At 43.8% G+C, this 20,269-nt stretch overlaps 1 protein-coding gene across 1 annotated transcript in view; it reads right to left on the minus strand.

The window, feature by feature from the left end:
* The window catches only part of wdr72 (WD repeat domain 72), a 132,131-nt gene that overhangs the window by 65,725 nt on the left and 46,137 nt on the right, over nucleotides 1-20,269 (minus strand). Inside the window, exon 13 of the mRNA XM_033050108.1 lies at nucleotides 12,122-12,321. Within this exon, the coding sequence (XP_032905999.1) occupies nucleotides 12,122-12,321 (200 nt within the window). The remainder of the gene's footprint in view (nucleotides 1-12,121; nucleotides 12,322-20,269) is intronic.

Here is a 20,269-nt window from a genome sequence, read left to right on the forward strand (position 1 = left end):
TCCCACGCGGTCAGAGGGAGAAGGTACAAACTCCGTACAGACAGCACCCGTAGTCGGGATCGAACCCAGGTCTGCGGTGCTGCAAGCTCTGTAAGGCAGCAACTCTACCACTGTGCCACCTTGCCTCCCTTGTTGAGGTACAGTGAAAAGCTTTTGTTGCCTGCTATCCAGTCAGCGGAAAGACAATAATATGATTACAATCGAGCCATCCACATTGTACAGATACATGAGAGAGGGAATAACGTTTAGTGCAAGATAAAATCCAGTAAAGTCCGATTAAAGATAGCCTGAGGGTCTCCAATGATGTAGGTAGGAGCTCAGGACCACTATTTGCTTGTTGACAGAATGGTTCAGTTGCCTGAAAACAACTGGGAAGAAACTGCCCCTGAATCTGTGTTTTCGTATTTCTGTACCTCTTGCCTGATGGGAGAGGGGAGAAAATGGAGTGGCCGGGGTGGGGCTCGTCCTTGATTATGCTGCTGGCCTTGCCGAGGCAGTGTGAAGTGTAGATAGAGTCAATGGAAGGGAGGTCGGTTTGCATGGTGGTCTGTGCTGCATCCACAGTCCTCCTCACAATTCCCCCCCGAATGTAACAATCGATTATCTCCTTTTCACCTCCAGGCTTTGGTTCGTACTCCACCCGCACGCCAATCACATTCCCCAGTCATCTGTATCCACCTTTCACTTGCCAGGCTTTGTCCTGCCCTCTATTTCAATCAGTCAGAAGAAATGCCCAAACCCAAAACATAGTCTGTCCGTTCCCTCCACAGATGCTGTACGACCTGTTGAGCTATTCTAGCACTTTGTGTTTTACTCAAGATTCCATCATGAATGAATGAATATGTTTATTCTCATTGCACAATACTGTGCAACGAAATTCCATTGCATCTCCTCCGGTTAAAAAATACAAACACGACAACCATTGACACATATGTACACTTATTAATAAAATAATAAATAAGTATTTAAAAATAATTTTAAAAGAATGTTGCATTTCTTGGAATTACATTTTGCTTCCCCAGTGATCTCTGTTGGAATTAAGCTCTTTTATCGCACATGGGTAGAAACTATTTTTTAGTCTACCGGTGCGAGCCTTCAGAGACCTGAATCGCCTCCCAGAAGGTAACAGAGTGAAAAGGTGGTTGGCAGGGTGGGATGTGTCCTGCTTGATGTTTGTGGCCCGGCACAAGCATCGGGCCCTATATATATCATCCAAGGAGGGCAGTTGAGCGTTTGTAATGCTCTGTACAGTTTTTATAACTCTCTGCAGCGTCCTCCTCTCAGCCACAGTGCAGCTAGTAAACCACACCAGGATTCCATAGGAGAGGATACTTTCCACGGCGCATCGGTAGAAGGACAGCAGCAGCGGCTGTGAGACGTTTGCTCTCTGCAGAGACCTCATCTGCAGTTCCGAGTGTCTTCAGTAGAATTTAGTTGTCTAGAGGCAGCTACCAATGTTTTTTCTTATAAACATAGAATAGTACAACACAGGAACTGGCCCTTCGGCCCACAATATCACGGCCAAACATGATGCCTTGTTAAATCAATCTCCTCTGCCTGTCAGTGATCCATATCCCTCCATTCTCTGCACATACATGTGCCTATCAAGAACTTTATTAAGTGCCATTATAGTATCTGCCTCCTATGAAGACAGTTTCAATATTTACTACAAGAATAGCGATTATTTTGTCCCATCTTAAATAAAATGAATTCTAAAACTAAAATGTATCAATATAATAACTTCACTTTATAAATTAATTCCATAAATTAATTAAGTTAAATTAATTTTAATTCGAATAGTGAAAGGGTTGGATAGAGTGGATGTGGAGAGGATGTTTCCACCAGTGGGAGAGACTACAACCAGAGGTTATTTCCTCAGAATTAGAGGACGTTCCTTTAGGAAGGAGTTGAGGAGGAGTTTCTTTAGTCAGAGGGTTAATGAATCTGTGGAATTATTTGCCTCCTATGGCAGTGGAGGCCATCAATGGATATTTTTAAGGCATAGATAGATTCTTGATTAGTACAGGTGTCAGGGATTATGGGGAGAAGGCAGGACAATGGGGTTAGGATGGAGAAATAGATCAGCCATGACTTAATGGCAGTGGACAAGATGGGCCAAATGGCCTCATTCTGTTCCTATCACTTATGACGTATTTGTTAGCTTTTGGCTAAATTGAATTATTTGCATTAACGTAACGAAACAATGCCCAACATGAAGATGGAAGAACATTGGTAGGTAGGGTTCCTTCCACAAAGGTGATTATTGGGTGTGCTCAATATCTTTACTTTAAAAAAGCATAATCGCAACGATCTATTTGCTGGCGGTGGACTTTGCTCTGACAACTTCCTCTCTAATCTCTGTGGAAGTCACATTTTTTGAGGTAGGTGAAACAAGGAGGTAAAGAACATAGAAACATAGACAATAGGTGCAGGAGTAGACCATTCGACTCTTCGAGCCAGCACCGCCATTCAATATGATCATGGCTGATCATCCAAAATCAGTACCCAGTTCCTGCTTTCTCCCCATATCCCTTGATTCCGTTAGCCCTACAAGCTATATCTAACTCTCTCTTGAAAACATCCAGTGAATTGGCCTCCTTCTGTGGCAGAGAAGGCTAATTCTCATAAAACATGGAGCAGTGAAGCACAGGAACAAGTCCTTTCGCCCACAATGACCATGCTGTACATGATGCCAGGTTAAACTAATCTCCTCTGCCATATCCATCCATTCCCTGCACACCCATGCACCTCTCTCTAACAGACTCCTGAATGCTGTATCTCTAAACTAAGCTAAGTGTTATTGCATTTAGGGGCCTGTTCAGCTTCAGCAAGTAAGAATTTCATTGTTCTGTTGCCGGTACAAATGACAATTAAACACTCTTGACAGAACTCCAAACCTAACCTCACACAGTCAATAATAGACTTTAAACATCAAAGGCCGTCTGTCCAAGATTCAATCCAAACTTGGAAACTTTATCAATCTGCTCCTACGCCGTTAGCAGCTTCGAGCCAGAGGGCAAGCTTATATTTTATATTTCCCCTTCAATTGTCACCATAAATGTCCCAAGGCTAACGACAGCAGACGGGCCCACGGTGAGTGCATTCTGGCCTAGTCTTTGAAGGGTATGGGCAAGGGTGAAGTACACACCGACCTGGCTCCAGAGACTTCAGGCAAAGCTCCTCTACAATTTACCGATAACACCAGTGCACAGGGTCGCCAACTTTCTCACTCCCAAATTAGGGACAGTAGTTCAAAATGAGGGGCAAATTCCCGACGGCAATTCGTTGACCGACTCGGCCGTGGCTGGGTGAATGGTGAGTTGGCCCGGGTGCTGGACTGCACACAAAGCCCAGCCGGCGGGCCAGCTGAGGAGTTTTGGCCTGGGTGCTGGACTTGCGCGCTCAAAGTCCGGCACCCCATCCAACTCATGAACCGATGATCGGCCATGGGAAGGAGGGGTAGTGGTGTCAGCGGTAAGCGATCGTTGGTCGGCATGGACACTGTGGGCTGAAGGGCCTGTTTCCATGCTATATCTCTATATCAAATAAACAAAACTAAACTCAACGATCCATCCGCTCGACAGGGAGATTGTCCGAGGACAGAAGTGGACAAACGAACAAAGCCTGAATATAATTTTACTCCTGCAGTCCTCCAAGTGGCTCAGAGATGCACCTTTTCAGATGTCAAGATTAATTTTTAGTGTCATCATAAAGTAGAACTGCCTACTGTGATTCCACATAATTAAATATAGATTATGAATGAGAATGAAGTGATAACAAAGCACCATTTAACATGCAAGGGGGACTAGTCCATCTTTGTCTGCTTTCCTGCAGAATTTCAATGGCGTGCTCTGAATACTGAGAGGGGTGTTTAAATACTTTGTGGATTGGCTTATTGCTCCTGGTGAATGCGGAGGGAGTGCTCGACCGATGGCTCGGTCCCAATTAAGACAGAGAGGACCTCCTGACAACACAATGACAGAGGCATGGACCTTCTGCACCTAGCGGAAAGGAGAGACAAATCTTCTGGACACACGGGTAAAGAAGGGATGAGGAGACTGAGGAAATTCAGCACGTCTCCAGCGACTCTTACAAACTTTTACAGATGCTTCACATAGAATGCATAGTTTTGGATTGCAGCACAGTTTGTTTCGGGAGCAGCTCTGCCCAAGACCCATAAGAAATTGCAGAGAGTGTAGATGTTGTCCATTTCTATGTTATTGGGCACTTACAGCACACAGTGACGTTTTAATGAAATATTACTATGTGTATTGGGTAGTCCTTGATTTTCCCTCTTGGTCCATCATGTATCTGACAGAACAGTGCAAAGAGATACACAGACACATCTTATACTATCTTCCAATCATAATGAAACAGAAGGAGGCCATTCGGCCCTTTTGGACCATGTGAGCACGTTAGATACATTAGAGATACAACGGATGGAACAGGCGTTAATATTTAATATAGAAAAGTCAAAAGACCTATTTGTGAAGATTACACGGAAATTAAAACTTGCAATTTTACTAACAGACCGAGGCAAGTAAAAGTAAACATTGGCCTCACCTATCCTCTGCAGTCAGTCATATAGTATGGAAACAGGCCCTTCGGCCCAACTCGTCAATGCCGACCAAGATGCCCCATCTAAACCAGTCCCATTTGCCCGCGTTTGACCCATATCTCTCTCAACCTTTGCTCTGAGTGTGTACGGAGTGGATGAGAAAGTGGGGTAACATGGAAGTAGTGTGACTGGGTGATCGATGGTCAGCGTGGACTCGGTGGGCCGAAGGGCCTGTGTCTGTGCTGTATCTCTCTAAACTTAACAATGATTTACATATACCATGTGCCTGTCCAAGTGTATTTTAAATGCTGTTATTGTACCTGCCTAAAGTAGATGGGACTAGGGGAAAATAAGTGTTCGGCACAGACTTGAAGGGCCGAGATGGCCTGTTTTCCGTGCTGTAATTGTTATATGGTTATATCTCCTCTGGCAGCTGGTTCCATATACCCACCACACTGGAAAAGTTGTCCCTCAGATTTATAGGTTAAATTGCCCCTAGTCTGTAGGATATATAACTAGTGTTCAGGTGATGGTCGGCGTGGACTTGTTGGGCCAATGGGCCTGTTTCCACGTTGTATCTGCAAACTAAATCTTGCCCCTCACACCTTAAGCCTGTGGCGTCTTGTTTTTTCATTCCCCTACCCTGAGGTGAACGACTCTGTGCATACATACATATACATATATATATACATACATACATACACATATATATATATATACACATACATACATACACATATATATACATACATATATATACATACATACATATATATATACATACATACATATATATATACACATACATACATATATACATACATACATATATATATATACATATACATACACATACATACACATATACACACACATACACATATACACACACATACACATACACATACACATACATATATATATATATACAGTGGCTTGCAAAAGTATTCATACCCCTTGAACTTTTCCACATTTTGTCACGTTACAACCACAAACGTAAATGTATTTTATTGGGATTTTATGTGATAGACCAACACAAAGTGGTGCATAATTGTGAAGTGGAAGGAAAATAATACATGGTTTTCAAATTTTTTTACAAAAAAAAAACTGAAAAGTGTGGCGTGCAAAAGTATTCAGCCTCCCCGAGTGAATACTTTGTAGAACCACCTTTCGCTGCAATTACAGCTGCAAGTCTTTTGGGGTATGTCTCTACCAGCTTTGCACATCTAGAGACTGAAATTTTTGCCCATTCTTCTTTGCAAAATAGCTCAAGCTCAGTCAGATTGGATGGACAGCGTCTGTGAACAGCAATTTTCAAGTCTTGCCAGAGATTCTCAATTGGATTTAGGTCTGGACTTTGACTGGGCCATTCTAACACATGAATATGCTTTGATCTAAACCATTCCATTGTAGCTCTGGATGTATGTTTAGGGTCGTTGTCCTGCTGGAAGGTGAACCTCCGCCCCAGTCTCAAGTCTTTTGCAGACTCTAACAGGTTTTCTTCCAAGATTGCCCTGTATTTGGCTCCATCCATCTTCCCATCAACTCTGACCAGCTTCCCTGTCCCTGCTGAAGAAAAGCATCCCCACAGCATGATGCTGCCACCACCATGTTTCACAGTGGGGATGGTGTGTTCAGGGTGATGTGCAGTGTTAGTTTTCCGCCACACATAGCGTTTTGCATTTAGGCTAAAAACTTCAATATTGGTCTCATCTGACCAGAGCACATTCCTCCACATGTTTGCTGTGTCCCCCACATGGCTTGTGGCAAACTGCAAACGGGACTTCTTATGGCTTTTTTCAACAATGGCTTTCTTCTTGCCACTCTTCCATAAAGGCCCGATTTGTGGAGTACACGACTAATAGTTGTCCTGTGGACAGATTCTCCCACCTGAGCTGTGGATCTCTGCAGCTCCTCCAGAGTTACCATGGGCCTCTTGGCTGCTTCTCTGATCAATGCTCTCCTTGCCCGGCCTGTCAGTTTAGGTGGACGGCCATGTCTTGGTAGGTTTGCAGTTGTGCATACTCTTTCCATTTTCGGATGATGGATTGAACAGTGCTCCGTGAGATGTTCAAAGCTTGGGATATTTTTTTATAACCTAACCCTGCTTTAAACATCTCCATAACTTTATCCCTGACCTGTCTGGTGTGTTCCTTGGGCTTCATGATGCTGTTTGTTCACTAATGTTCTCTAACAAACCTCTGAGGCCTTCACAGAACAGCTGTATTTATACTGAGATTAGATTACACACAAGTGGACTCTATTTACTAATTAGGTGACTTCTGAAGGCAATTGGTTGCACTGGATTTTATTTAGGGGTATCAGAGTAAAGGGGGCTGAATACTTTTGCACGCCACACTTTTCAGTTTTTTATTTGTAAAAACATTTGAAAACCATGTATCATTTTCCTTCCACTTCACAATTATGCGCCACTTTGTGTTGATCTATCAATTAAAATCCCAATAAAATACATTTACGTTTGTGGTTGTAACGTGACAAAATGTGGAGAAGTTCAAGGGGTATGAATACTTTTGCAAGCCACTGTATATATAGTAAACTGACGAATATACATAGAAACAGATATATATATACACATACATATATACATACATACATATATATACACATACATACATATATATATATAATATATATAGAATCGAAACTGACGATTATATACTGTATATATCTGTTTATATATATATGTTTCTGCGTATAATCGTCAGTTTCGAAGGACTAAGGCTGCAGTTTAATTTGGAAATATCCTTTCTTTAGAGTGGCCGTCACAACTTCCTTTATGCTTTATTGTTTAACATGCTCGAATGGTTGAAACTGCAACTGTGTGCTAGTCTGGAGCCGAGACTCGGAGTCGAGGTGAAAAACACTAAGCAGCAGAATAGCTCAGCATGGGGTTTAATTCAATGATAAAATTAGAGCTCGAGTACAAAACCATACAATTACAACACATTCCTGCAGAAAATGAAAGACTTTCTCATATAAACCGTCACAACAAAAAGCAGATTGCTGAGTACAAGAGCCAAATATTGATTTTTATTTTTTGTGTGTGTGGTGCAGTAAACCATCTCCTTGCTATTTGGTTGTTGTCAAAGACACTGTTTAACAGCAGGAGTCAAATTGCACCATTTACAACAAGGACTCCTGTCAAGTGCACCATAAGTGTTCTCTCCGCACACTATTCAAATGGTGCTTCACCACAAAAATCATCAACTTCACTTCAGTCAAAGCTCTGGTCCGCACAAGACACGTTTCACAGCCCCACCAAAGCACTGAACAATGGATCGACATAAAAAGCTGGAGTAACTCAGCGGGACAGGCAGCATCCCTGGAGAGAAAGAATGGGTGACGTTTCGGGTCGAGACAATTCTTCAGGACCCATTCCTTCTCTCCAGAGATGCTGCCTGCCCCACTGGGTTACTCCAGCTTTATGTGTCTATCTTTGGTTTAAACCAGCATCTGCAGTTCCTTCCGACACAAGGCATTGAACAGGTTTCACGATATCAACTGAACGGCAACCTGAAAATGTTTGCTTTTAACATCTAGTGAAAAGGTTATTCACATTCACCAAAGATTAAGACACAAAAAAGCTGGAGTAACTCAGCGGGACAGGCGGCATCTCCGGAGAGAAGGAATGGGTGCTGTCTGAAGTAGGGTCTCGACCCGAAACGTCACCCATTCCTTCTCCCCAGAAATGCTGCCTGTCCCGCTGAGTTACTCCAGCATTTTGTGACAATTTTCGGTTTAAACCAGCATCTGCAGTTCCTTCTTACACATTCACATTCACATTCACCACACAGATGCACTGACACTCTGGCTCAACTGAATTTGTCACACTGCTTAAAAATCTCCCCACTACCAGCTCCGCCAACAAAGGAGAGCACATCGGCACACGCGCCGACAAAGGCAGAGTTGAAAATGTCAAGGCAGCGTGAAGTCTAACTTTTCTCTTTTGTATTTCCCAGCCAATTGTTGGGGAAAGTGGTTTCAGACAAAAGCAGGGACAAGCAATCAAAGGGGGGGGGGGGGGGGGGAATGACGACTCGTGCACTGTGCATGCTGCCTCTGTTGGCTGGATGTCTCCCATTATGGTGATGTATAAGCAGGCGGTGTCAACATACATGTTATGAAGACCTACCGCCTTGGAGCAAGCTCAATCCTCAAACTGCCACACGGTGTCTCAACCGAAGTCTAAAATTAATTCAAGTTCTTAATTTCTTAATTGGGTGACGTTAAAAAGATTTGACTGAAAAGACCATTGGGCTTAGGTACACATCCAGGCACAGTATATAGATATAACAATAATTTAATTGTTCCATGTCCAATACACGGGTGGCACAGCGGTAGAGTTGCTGCCTTACAGCACCAGAGACCCGGGTTCGATCCTGACTGCGGGTGCTGAGTTTGTACCTTCTCCCCGTGACTGCGTGGGTTTTCTCCAGGTGCTCTAATTTCCTCCCGCACTCCAAAGATGTACAGGTTTGTATGTTAATTGACTTCAATAAAAATGTCCCTAAGGTGTAGGATGGTGTTAGTGTGCGGGGTGATCCCTGGTCGGCATGGATACTGTGGGCCGAAGGGCCTGTTTCCATGCTGTATCTCTAAAGTCAAAACCATGTGGGTTTCCTTTGGGCGTTTCCTCCCACATCCCAAAGACGTGCGGGTCTGTCGGTCAATTGGCCTCTGTAAATTGCCCTGAGTGTGTACGGAGTGGATGGGAACGTGGGATAACATAGGAGTAGGGTGATCGATGGTCAGTGTGGACTCGGTGGGCCGAAGGGCCTGTTTTCGTGCTGTATCTCTCTAAACTCAAAATGATTTACATTACATAAACAACATTACCAGAACTTCAATTGAATTGCAAATTTATATAGCTGAGATGCTTTAGATTTGTAAAGTATAGACCAATTGATTGATTGATTGAAAGATACAGCGTGGAAACAGACTCGCCGGCCAACTGAGTCCATGCTGACCATCAATCACCCATTCACACCAGTTCTATGTTGAATGATGAAAGAATGGATCGACTGGGCTTGTATTCACTGGAATTTAGAAGGATGTGTGGGGATCTCATAGAAACATATAATTCCTAATGGATTGGACAGGCTTGATGCAGGAAAAATGTTCCCGATGTTGGGTTAGTCCAGAACCAGGGGTCACAGTTTAAGAATAAGGGGTAGGCCATTTAGGACTGAGATGAGGAAAGACATTTTCACCCAGAGTAGTGAATCTGTGGAATTCTCTGCCATAGAAGGCAGTGGAGGCCAATTCCCTGGATGTATTCAAGAGAGTTAGATGCAGTACTTAGGGCTAATGGACTCAAGGGAGGAAACCAACGCGGTCACAGGGAGAACATGCAAACTCCACAAAGATAGCACCCAAGGTCAGGATCGAACCAGGGTCTCTGGCGCTGTAGGGCACCAACTCTAAATGCTGTGCCATGTCACCCCAATATCCATGTCTGCTGCTAAACACACATATGTGTTTAAAACACTGCATCACATCACTCCAGTCCTCAAACAACTTCACTGGCTTCCCATCTCCCACCGGATCACCTACAAAATCCTGATCCTCACCTACAAAGCCCTCCACCATCTGGCCCCCCCATATCTCACTGACCTCCTCTCCCCCTACCAACCCTCACGGTCCCTCAGATCCACATCAGCCGGTCTCCTCTCCATCCACAAGTCCAACCTCCGCAGTTTAGGGGACAGAGCCTTCTCCAGGGCAGCTCCCAGGCTCTGGAACTCCCTCCCCCAACTGATCCGCAATTCCGTGTCCCTCACCATCTTCCAGTCCCGCCTCAAGACCCATCTCTTCACCTCTGCCTATCCTTAGCCCCACGTCCCCCTCCCTTTTCATCTGTGCATTAATTGCCTTATTATTGTGTTTTGTATTGAATTCTGTCTTTACTTTGTGTACTAGTCATGTCTCTACTATTTATTTCATTCCCCTTACATGTTTTTCCTCTACCTGCAAAATTTTTGTAAGGTGTCCTTGAGACTCTTGAAAGGCGCCCATAAATAAAATGTATTATTATTATTATTATTATTATTATTATATGAAAGCAGTTTTACGTTTTGCACAAAAACATAAAATATCACTGGTAATCTCATAATACTAAAAGTTATTTGATTCAATCATCCTAAATCTGCACCCTTTAGTTTACTTTACAGCGTGAAAACAGGCCCTTCAGCCAGCCGAGTCTGTGCTGACCCTTAATAATAAATATATTATAGTCAGCAGCACAAAATATGAATGTTAATATTCAGGTACAGCAAGCAATTAACATTAGTAAATGGGAAGGGAGATTGTGTTCTTAAAATAAGGAAATCCTAGTGCAGTTACATGGGGCTTTGAGTGTAAACCTGGATTGCTGTGCCTAGTTTTGGTCTCCTAATTCAAGGAAGGATATTTGTTTTGAACAGGGTGCATGAGCTCTCATCGATTCCAGAACAAAGAAGGATGCGCTTTGAAGAGAGACGAGGGTAGAATTCACTGACATTCTCTGGAGTTCTGAGAATGAAGAGCTCCTTCTCTGGAACGTATAAAATTACTTAAGGGCTTGATGAAGTTAATGCTGAGAGCCTACTTTTGTCAGGTGGAGGGTTTATAAATGAAGATGGTGGTCTCGGGAAAAGTGCTTGGCCATTTAGGACAGATGAGAGGGAAACGGTTTTCTCTCAGAGAGGGGTGAATCCCTGAAGGTGTACACTGTGCTGTAGATGCACGATCGGCCAGTACATTTGGCGTTGAGATCAATAGATCTTCTGAGCAAGTTCATCTTTGATCTTGCTGCATAACAGAGCACCCTCGAGAAGTCGTACGATCCACTCTGCCTCCCTTTCTCTTGTGTTCTTTTATTCCAAAACACTGCATCCTTTCTCTCAGGGTTGAAATGTCAAAGCTAGAGGGTATAGCTTTAAGGTGAAGGGTTAAATGTCAAAGGAGATGTGTGGGGCGGGATTTTTTTTAAACGCCAAGAGTGATGGGTGACTGGAACGCGCTGCGATGGTGGTGGCAGATGCAATAGGGCTATCCAAGAGATTCTGGGCAGTATGGGTGGCAGGGGTTACGGGGAGAAGGCAGGGGAATGGGGTTGAGAGAGAAAGATAGCCATGATTGAATAGCAGAGTAGACCTGATGGGCCGAATGGCCTAATTCTGTTCCTAGAATTTATGAATGTGGATACACAGGGAATGAATGGATATGGATGATGTGCAGGCAGAAGAGATCATGTTCGGCACGGTCATTGTGGGCCGAAGAACCTGTTCCTGTGCTGAAGGTTGACACAAAAATCTGGAGTTACTCAGCGAGTCAAGCAACATCTCTGGAGAAAAGGAATAGGTGACGTTTTGAGTCGAGGCCTTTCTTCCGACTCGAATGACCCGAAACGTCACCTATTCCTTCTCTCTAGTGATGCTGCCAGACCCGCTGAGTTACTCCTGCATTTTTAGTCTATTTTTCGTGTAAACCAGCATCTACAGTTCCTCCTTACACAGTGAACCATGGAACCGTTGGTTATGGAAAGAGAAGAAGGCAAGTTACCTCTGTGGTGTGGAAAGCCGCAGGAGATGTGCTGAATTTGAAGGATGCACATTGCTTGCAGCTCTTCCTTTGCACTGGGTCAGGAGATCCCCCTCCCATGGATATCGAATCGATTGTGTTCATGAATATAGACAAGGAGTCATCACACGATCCGATGATTGCCTTTGCCACCTCACCAGTCTCGTGTCGATCAAGTGTTCCTGCCAAAGAGAACGTCAGAACTTGAGAAGGAGAACTAAAATTGGGAGGATTCAATGTTCATACCGTTGGGCTGTAAGCTACCCAAGTGGAATATGAGGTGTTGTTCCTCCATTTTGCTTGTGGCCTCACTCTGGCAGTGGAGGAGGCCAGGACAGAAAGGTCAGCGTGCGAATGGGAAGAGGAGTTAAAATGGTTAGCAACCGGGAGATCCAGTGGTTCGTTGTGGCCAGGCTGCCATTTAATAAGATTTAATCTTTCCTGCATAACCTTGGATTATTCTTTAGAGCGCAGGAGGATGAGGGGTGATTATACAGAGGTGTATGAAATCATGAGAGGAATAGATCAGGTCTCTTGCCCAGAGTAGGTGAATCGAGAACCAGATGAGATATGTTTAAGGAGAAGGGTGCAAAGATTTAATAGGTATCTGAGGGGTAACCTTTTCGCACAAAGAGTGGTTGGTGTATGGAACCAAATGTCAGAGGAGGTAGATGAGGCAGGGACTAACCCCAGCATTTATGAAACAGTTAGACAGGGGTACATGGATAGGACAGGTTTGGAGGGATATGGGCCAAACACGGGCTGGTGGCATCTGTGTAGCTGGGACATGTTAGTCGGTGTGGGCAAGTTGGGCCGAAGGGCCTGTTTCCACACTCTATGACTCTAACCTCATACTCTTAAATTGCCTTATCAGGCAAGGGAGGGGGGGAGGTTGATTAGCAAATGGTTGGACAAAGGCCCAGAGATGAAAAGTAGACAAAAGGCTATGAGATAAGGAGAAAAGAGCGTGATTTGTGATGCCAGAGGAAGGGATATTGGTGGAAGCATTAAACTAATGGCTCGACCGAGTCAAGAGCAAACATGGCAACTGATAATGAAAATGGCTGACTATACGCTGGTATTATTATAGAATTAAAAGCAAAGAAGGTGGATTTTATTGTCACAAACTATGTAAGACACTCTCCAGAACATTTTAATTGGAAGAGTCAATAGAACTGCAGAATTCTTATGTTAAAATATACTTTATGGAATAAACTGGGGAATTATTATTAATTATATCTATCACATGCACAAGTTTTCTTTCTCCTTTAGTTTAATGCCATTTTAATGTAAAATCTTCCAGTCAACTTGTGGTGAATATATTTTCTTTTGATTTTCAACTGATTTCTCTAATTTAATCACCGGATAAGACTTCATTTTTTTCCCCCCTCCACTGAATAACAAAACATTTAATCATGAAAGCAATGAAGATGGTCAAATTATGACATAGCCTGTTCTTCTATCAGTTACTGGTGAAATGATTGTAGCTTAGTTTAGAAATCCAGCGTGGAAACAGGCCATTTGGCCCACTTAGTCCGCGCCGACAAGCAAGCCCCTCACATTAACACAATGCTACTCACTCACACAAGGGACAATTTACAAGTTTACCAGAGCCAATTAACCTACAAACCTGTACGTCTTTGCAGTGTGGGAGGAAGCCGGAGCACCCGGGGAAAACCCATGTAGGTCACGGGGAGAACGTACAAACTCCGTACAGACAGCATCCGTAGTCAGGATCGAACCCGGGTCTCTGGCGCTGTGAGGCAGCAACTCTACAGCTGTGCCACTGCGCCACCCATATTGTATACCTTCAGCATTTCCCAATATGAATTTGCATACACGAGCATGCTTGAGAGTTTCAAAAATAAAAGCAACGTGGATATTTAGCAAGAATGATCCAGGGGATGACTGGGTTAACTTACGATGAGCGTTTGATGGCACTAGGCTGGAATTTATGAAGATGAGTGGGTGAGGGGGGGGGGGGGGGAAGGACCTAATTGAAACTTACCAAAGAGAGATTGGCCTGAGAGTGAATGTGGAGAGTCTAGGACCAGAGACCATAACCTCAGAATAAAATGATGTACCTTCAGAAAGGAGAAGGGGAGGAATTTCTTCAGGCAGAGGGTGGTGAATCTGTGGAATTCATTGCCACAGAAGGCTGTGGAGGCCAAGTCAATGAAGGCGGAGATTGACAGATCACGTTTAGTACGGGTGTCAGAGGTTATGCGGAGAGGCAGGAGAATGGGGTTGAGAGGGAAAGATAGATCAGCCATGATTGATTGGCAGAGTAGACTCGATGGGCTGAATGGCCTAATTCTGCTCCTAGAACTTGTGAAGGTACGAGGTCTGTTTGAAACCTCACAGACACGAGGTGGTGTTGCTCCATTTCGTATGTGTCCTCACTCTGGCAATGGAGGAGGCCCAAGACAGCTAGGTCAGAGTGGGATCGGGAGCATGAGTTAAAATGATGGGCTGCCGGGTGCTTTACAAACTCTGTTTATTCCTCTCCATCACCAATAAATTATTGAACAATGTCACAATCAAATTTCAACAACCAACCGTACAAGTTATTCCCTGCAAGTGAAGAAGTGGGCCTCAGTGTGTGTATAATACACCTTTGAAAGTCATACAAATTGGCAAGTGGCTGAAATGGCGGGGCAGCTTCGACAGTTTTTATTCATTTACAGCCTTGAGCATCAAATCAACAACCAGCTACAATTACTGAAGGGGTCCATTTTCAGGGTAGTTTTTTTTTTGCTGACATTTTCAATTTTAACTCATCGAAACAAACAAAATAATATCGCAAAAATAATCAGTTCTTACTTAATAGCTGCCCAGTCAGTGTCAGTCAGAGGGCGTTATGTGAGGCATGAAATCCACTCTCCCAGGTGGCTTAAAAGATTGATCGACTGAATGATGCAGCGTGGAAACAAGTCCTTCGGCCCACCGAGTCCGCACCGACCATCGATCACCCGTCCACACCAGTTCTATGTTGTCCCACTTTCTCATCCACACCCAATGCACCAGGGGCAATTTACAGTGGGCCCATTTTTGGGATGTGGGAGGTAATCCATGCCGTCACGGTGAGAACGTGCAAACTCCACACAGACAGAGTTATAGAACCTGGAAACAGGCCATTTACATTTTCACATCTCCATGATCTTTGTGCTGTCTCTGAAGGCTTAGAGCAGCACAATGAAACAACTGGAAGAGCTGATTCCTCATGGCACCAGAGACCTGGGTTTGATCCTGACCTTAGGTGCTGTCTGTGTGGAGTTAGCATGTTCTCCCTTTGATTACATGTGTTTTCTCAGGGTGCTCCGGTTTCCACCCACATCCCAAAGACGTGCGGTTTGTAGGTTAACATAGAAACATAGAAGCAGAGAGTAGGAGCAGGAGTAGGCCATTCGGCCCTTTGAGCCAGCACCGCCATTCAATATGATCATGGCAGATCATCCAGAATCAGTACCCCGATCCTGCTTTCTCCCCATATCCCTCGATTCCATTAGCCCTAAGAGCCATATCCAACTCTCGCTTGAATACATCCAGTGAATTGGCCTCCACTGCCTTCTGTGGCAGAGAATTCCACAGATTCGCAACTCTCTGGCTGAAAACATTTGTTAAAGGTTAATTGGTGTCAGTAAATTGCCCTTAGTGTGTAGGAAGTGGATGAGAAAGTGGGGAAACACTTTTTCACACAGAGAGTTGTGAGTCTGTGGAATTCTCTGCCTCAGAGGGCGGTGGAGGACGGTTCTCTGGATACTTTCAAGAGAGAGCTAGATAGGGCTCTTAAAGATAGCGGAGTCAGGGGATATGAGGAGAAGGCAGGACCGGGGCACTGATTGGGGATGATCAGCCATGATCACATTGAATGGCGGTGCTGGCTCGAAGGGCCGAATGGCCTACTCCTGCACCTATTGTCTATTGTCTATTGAATGGGTGATTGGTGGTCGGCATGGACACGGTGGGCCAAAGGGCCTGTTTCCATGCTGTATTTTTCAATCAAACGAACACAAGCCACAACTCAACACACCACCGCTGCACTCACTAATAATACAAAAACAGAAAATGCTGCAAACATTCACCAGTCCAGGCCACATCTCTGGAAAGATTTAGCATTTCTGATCAAACACCCTTCATCAATATTGTTTGTGCCATTTAAATTAATTGGGAATAAGTGGACGGAACGGTATGATTAGCTAACACTATAACAGAGCGCCATCACACACAACCTGTGTTGGCCAGCATTCTTTTGTTCTTTTGCAATGCACTCATGGAAAATTTGTGCACATCTCAGAATTAAATTAACCCTTTAAATTAACCCTTCATCAAGGAAAGCCTCGCTAGCAACTGTGCGAGTGGAGCAAATGAATGCAACGCAGTAAAATCGAGAAATCCAGTCTGAAGAAGGGTCTCGACCAGAAACGTCACCTATTCCTTTTGTCCAGAGATGCTGCCTATCCCGCTGAGTTACTCCAGCATTTTGTGTTTATATTCGGTGTATTTTTAAACCAGCATCTGCAGTTCCTTCCTACACACTTTAAATACTCAGCTCTGCAATCTACTCCACCTTACTCGTTTGAGAAGTGATTTACATCTATATATTTTTTAAAAGCTGGAGTGCTCCAATTTAAAACAAAGGAGATCTATACACATGTGGAAAGGACGTTAACAGCTTTTAACAATATTGAACAGATAAGGTTAACTCCGTAGTCCTTACACACAGCGACACAATATTAAGTACCCATAAGTGTCTCGTACATTAATAGCTTGTATTTTATGCTTTTGTAAAAAAAAAAAAACCCACAGGCTTTGGAGCAGAAACAAAATTTACTTTTTTATAACAATAGCATTTCTACAACCGAGTTTACATTCCCACATTTTTCTCTCGAAATCCATAGAATCATACACTTGTATCATAATTATCGTACCCTCTGTAAGAAAGTATCTGGTATCTATTTTAAAATGCAGGGCACAACTTTAAGCATGTCGCTTTCAATAAGGGACACAATGATCCAAGGTCTCACAATCAATCCTATCGGTAGAAGAATCTTTCAGAATTTTTTTTTTAAATGCAGGGAGAAGACGGCAGTTTTCAATAGGCAGTAGTCGATCATGGCTCCTGGTCACTCAGTCCAATTGAACAGGCGTCATTTATCAACAGTTACTGATGAAGTTCATCGTCTGGGCAGCAGGAACTCAGAGCACATCGACCCATTGTGCCCTTTCTAACAAAGCCATTTCACAGTTACTGCACCTTACTCCTGCAAACATATAAAATCTACGCCAGCTTGCAGGAACCTAAGATAATAGAGTTAGTTATCCAGAAAATATGAACTCAACGCACGAAAGCAGACATATAAATGCAAGAGGAATCATTGCGAGATTTTTTTATGTACAACTGCACTATGTTTCACACACACATATATACAAACACACACACATACATACATGTACACGCACACACACATGCACACACATAAACACACATACATGAACATACACACACACACACAGAAACACATACATGAACACACACACACACACAGAAACACATACATACATACACATACATATATGTTCATATACACACACACACACATAAACGCACACATCATAAACACACACATACATATACCTACACACACACACATATATGCACACTTAAACATATACACACACACATATATTCATATACACACATAAACACACACACACACACACATATACATATATCTACACACACACACAATTTTGAAGGCCCAGAATATTTCAGTTTACACCCTCTTGATTCTGGATTAAACATACTTTCAGGAGATGGGTTATTAAATACACACCCAATCTTTGCATTCAGAAAACCCGAGGCTACCGAACGTATTTAGAGAAATCAGTGACCACTGTGACCTTGACCTGAGCCACACTATAGCCTCCAGCAAATGAAAGGCAAGCACAGGATTTATCAGCTGGGCCACATTTGCCCACTCAAATCTAATTCTGACCAGTGACCTGGAGAAAAATAGAGGCAGAGACAATGATAGCAACAGTAAATCACTAATATTTGCAAGGACAAAGAGGTGAAAATGAAGGAATTATGATGGTGTATAGCAAATAAGTCATGGATGACAATGGGTGAGCTTTAAAGAAAATCTTTAAACCCTTAACATGCTTGATCTCTGAAACAGTGCACATTCCAGGGGTTACTAAATTGTCCTTGGATGCATGCACTAAAAGCAGAGGAGAGGCGTGCTAAGTGTTGTGCTCTGGTTCCAAATTTCGGCACCTCCGATGTCAATGTAAACGAATTTCAGAAGCAAAGTTCAACACTAGCACATGTGGTCAAAGACATCTCTCTGTCTTTTGCATTTTTTATAACCCTTTCTCAGGATTGCAAGGGGTTAGATTGTAGTCTGTAATTTTATTTCCCCCCACATGTGTTGCATGCTGTCATTGCAAACGCAGCACATTTATTAAGGGACTATTGATGAAAGAAGATTCAGGTGCATGTGGACTCTTTACTCTCACCAGTCCCTTCATCAAGCCAATCTTCGGCAGTATGGGACTTGTAACACTACACTGCAGACAGAGTCATACAGGACAAGCAGGCCCTTCAGCCCAACTCATCCATACTGACCAAGATGCCCCCAAGTAAGCTAGACCCATTTACTCACGTTTGGCCCATAGACTTAAAGGGTCATACAGCATGGAAGCAGGACCTTCGGCCCATATTGTCCACACGGGCCATCATTTCCCAGCTACACGTCCCATTTGCCTGCATTTGGCCCATAACCGTCTAAACCTATCCTATCAACTTACAAGTCTAAGAAGAAGGGTCACGACCCGAAACGTCACCCATTCCTCCTCTCCAGAGACGCTGCCTGTCCCGCTGAGTTACTCCAGCTTTTTGTGCCTATAAATGTTTCTAAACATGTATCTATCTAATTGACTTTTAAATGGTGTTATAATACCTGCCTCCACTACCGACGTATGGTACGACAGATGGCACAATGGGCTAAGTGTTCGGCTGGCAACCGGAAGGTAGCCGGTTCGAATCCCGCTTGGAGTGCATACTGTCGTTGTGTCCTTGGGCAAGACACTTCACCCACCTTTGCCTGTGTGTGAATGTGTGTGAATGTGTGCGAGTGATTGGTGGTGGTCGGAGGGGCCGTAGGCGCAGATTGGCAGCCACGCTTCCGTCAGTCTGCCCCAGGGCAGCTGTGGCTACAGAAGTAGCTTACCACCACCGAGTGTGACTGAGGAGTGAATGAATAATGCGATGTAAAGCGCCTTGAGTATTAGAAAGGCGCTATATAAATCCCATCCATTATTATTATTATTACCGCCCCTGGCATACCCACCACCCTCTGTGTGAAAAATGCTGCCCTTCAGGTTCCTATTAAATCTTTCTCCTCTCACCTTAAAGCTATGGTTCTTGATTCCCCTACCCTGGGGAACAGCCTCCGTGCATTCACATTATCAATTATACCTAAATTAATTTCACTGTACCTCGGTACAGGTGACATTAACGTACCATTCAACCATTGAAAAGTAAAGTATCTCTTAAGTCAGAGGCTCACTTTGAATTCTGCAGGTTAGAGTTTAGCTTAGTTTAGAGACACAGTGCGGAGACAGGCCCTTCGGCCCACCGAGTCCGCACCGACCAGCGATCCCCGTGCATTAGCATTGTCCTACACATATTTGGGGACAATTTACAATTTTTTTTTTTAACCTAGCCGAAATAAGCTACAAACCCTGTACGACTTTGGAGTGTGGGAGGAAACCGGAGCACCCGGGGCAAACCCTCACAGGTCGCGGGGAGAACGCACAGACTCCGTACAGACAGCACCCGTAGTCAGGATTGAACCCGGGTCTCTGGCGATGTAAGGCGGCAACATTACCGTTGTGACACCGTGCAGCCTAGAGTTGAACATGTGGATATAGCATGATATTTAAAGTAATATTGAGTGTGATACAGGGTAAAACTACCTGACTTCAGTATTCTGAGTTAGCAAATCAAGTTGGCAACATGAACTCAGAGCACAATAAAAGAGACGAGGTGTAAAGACCCTCTGTGAGGTATTCTGATACCACTGCAGTTTACAACCAGTGTAAGTTCTCTGAAATGTGGCTGCC

The sequence above is a fragment of the Amblyraja radiata genome, chromosome 34 (assembly GCF_010909765.2).
Source record: "Amblyraja radiata isolate CabotCenter1 chromosome 34, sAmbRad1.1.pri, whole genome shotgun sequence".
Classification (NCBI taxonomy): Eukaryota; Metazoa; Chordata; class Chondrichthyes; order Rajiformes; family Rajidae; genus Amblyraja; species Amblyraja radiata.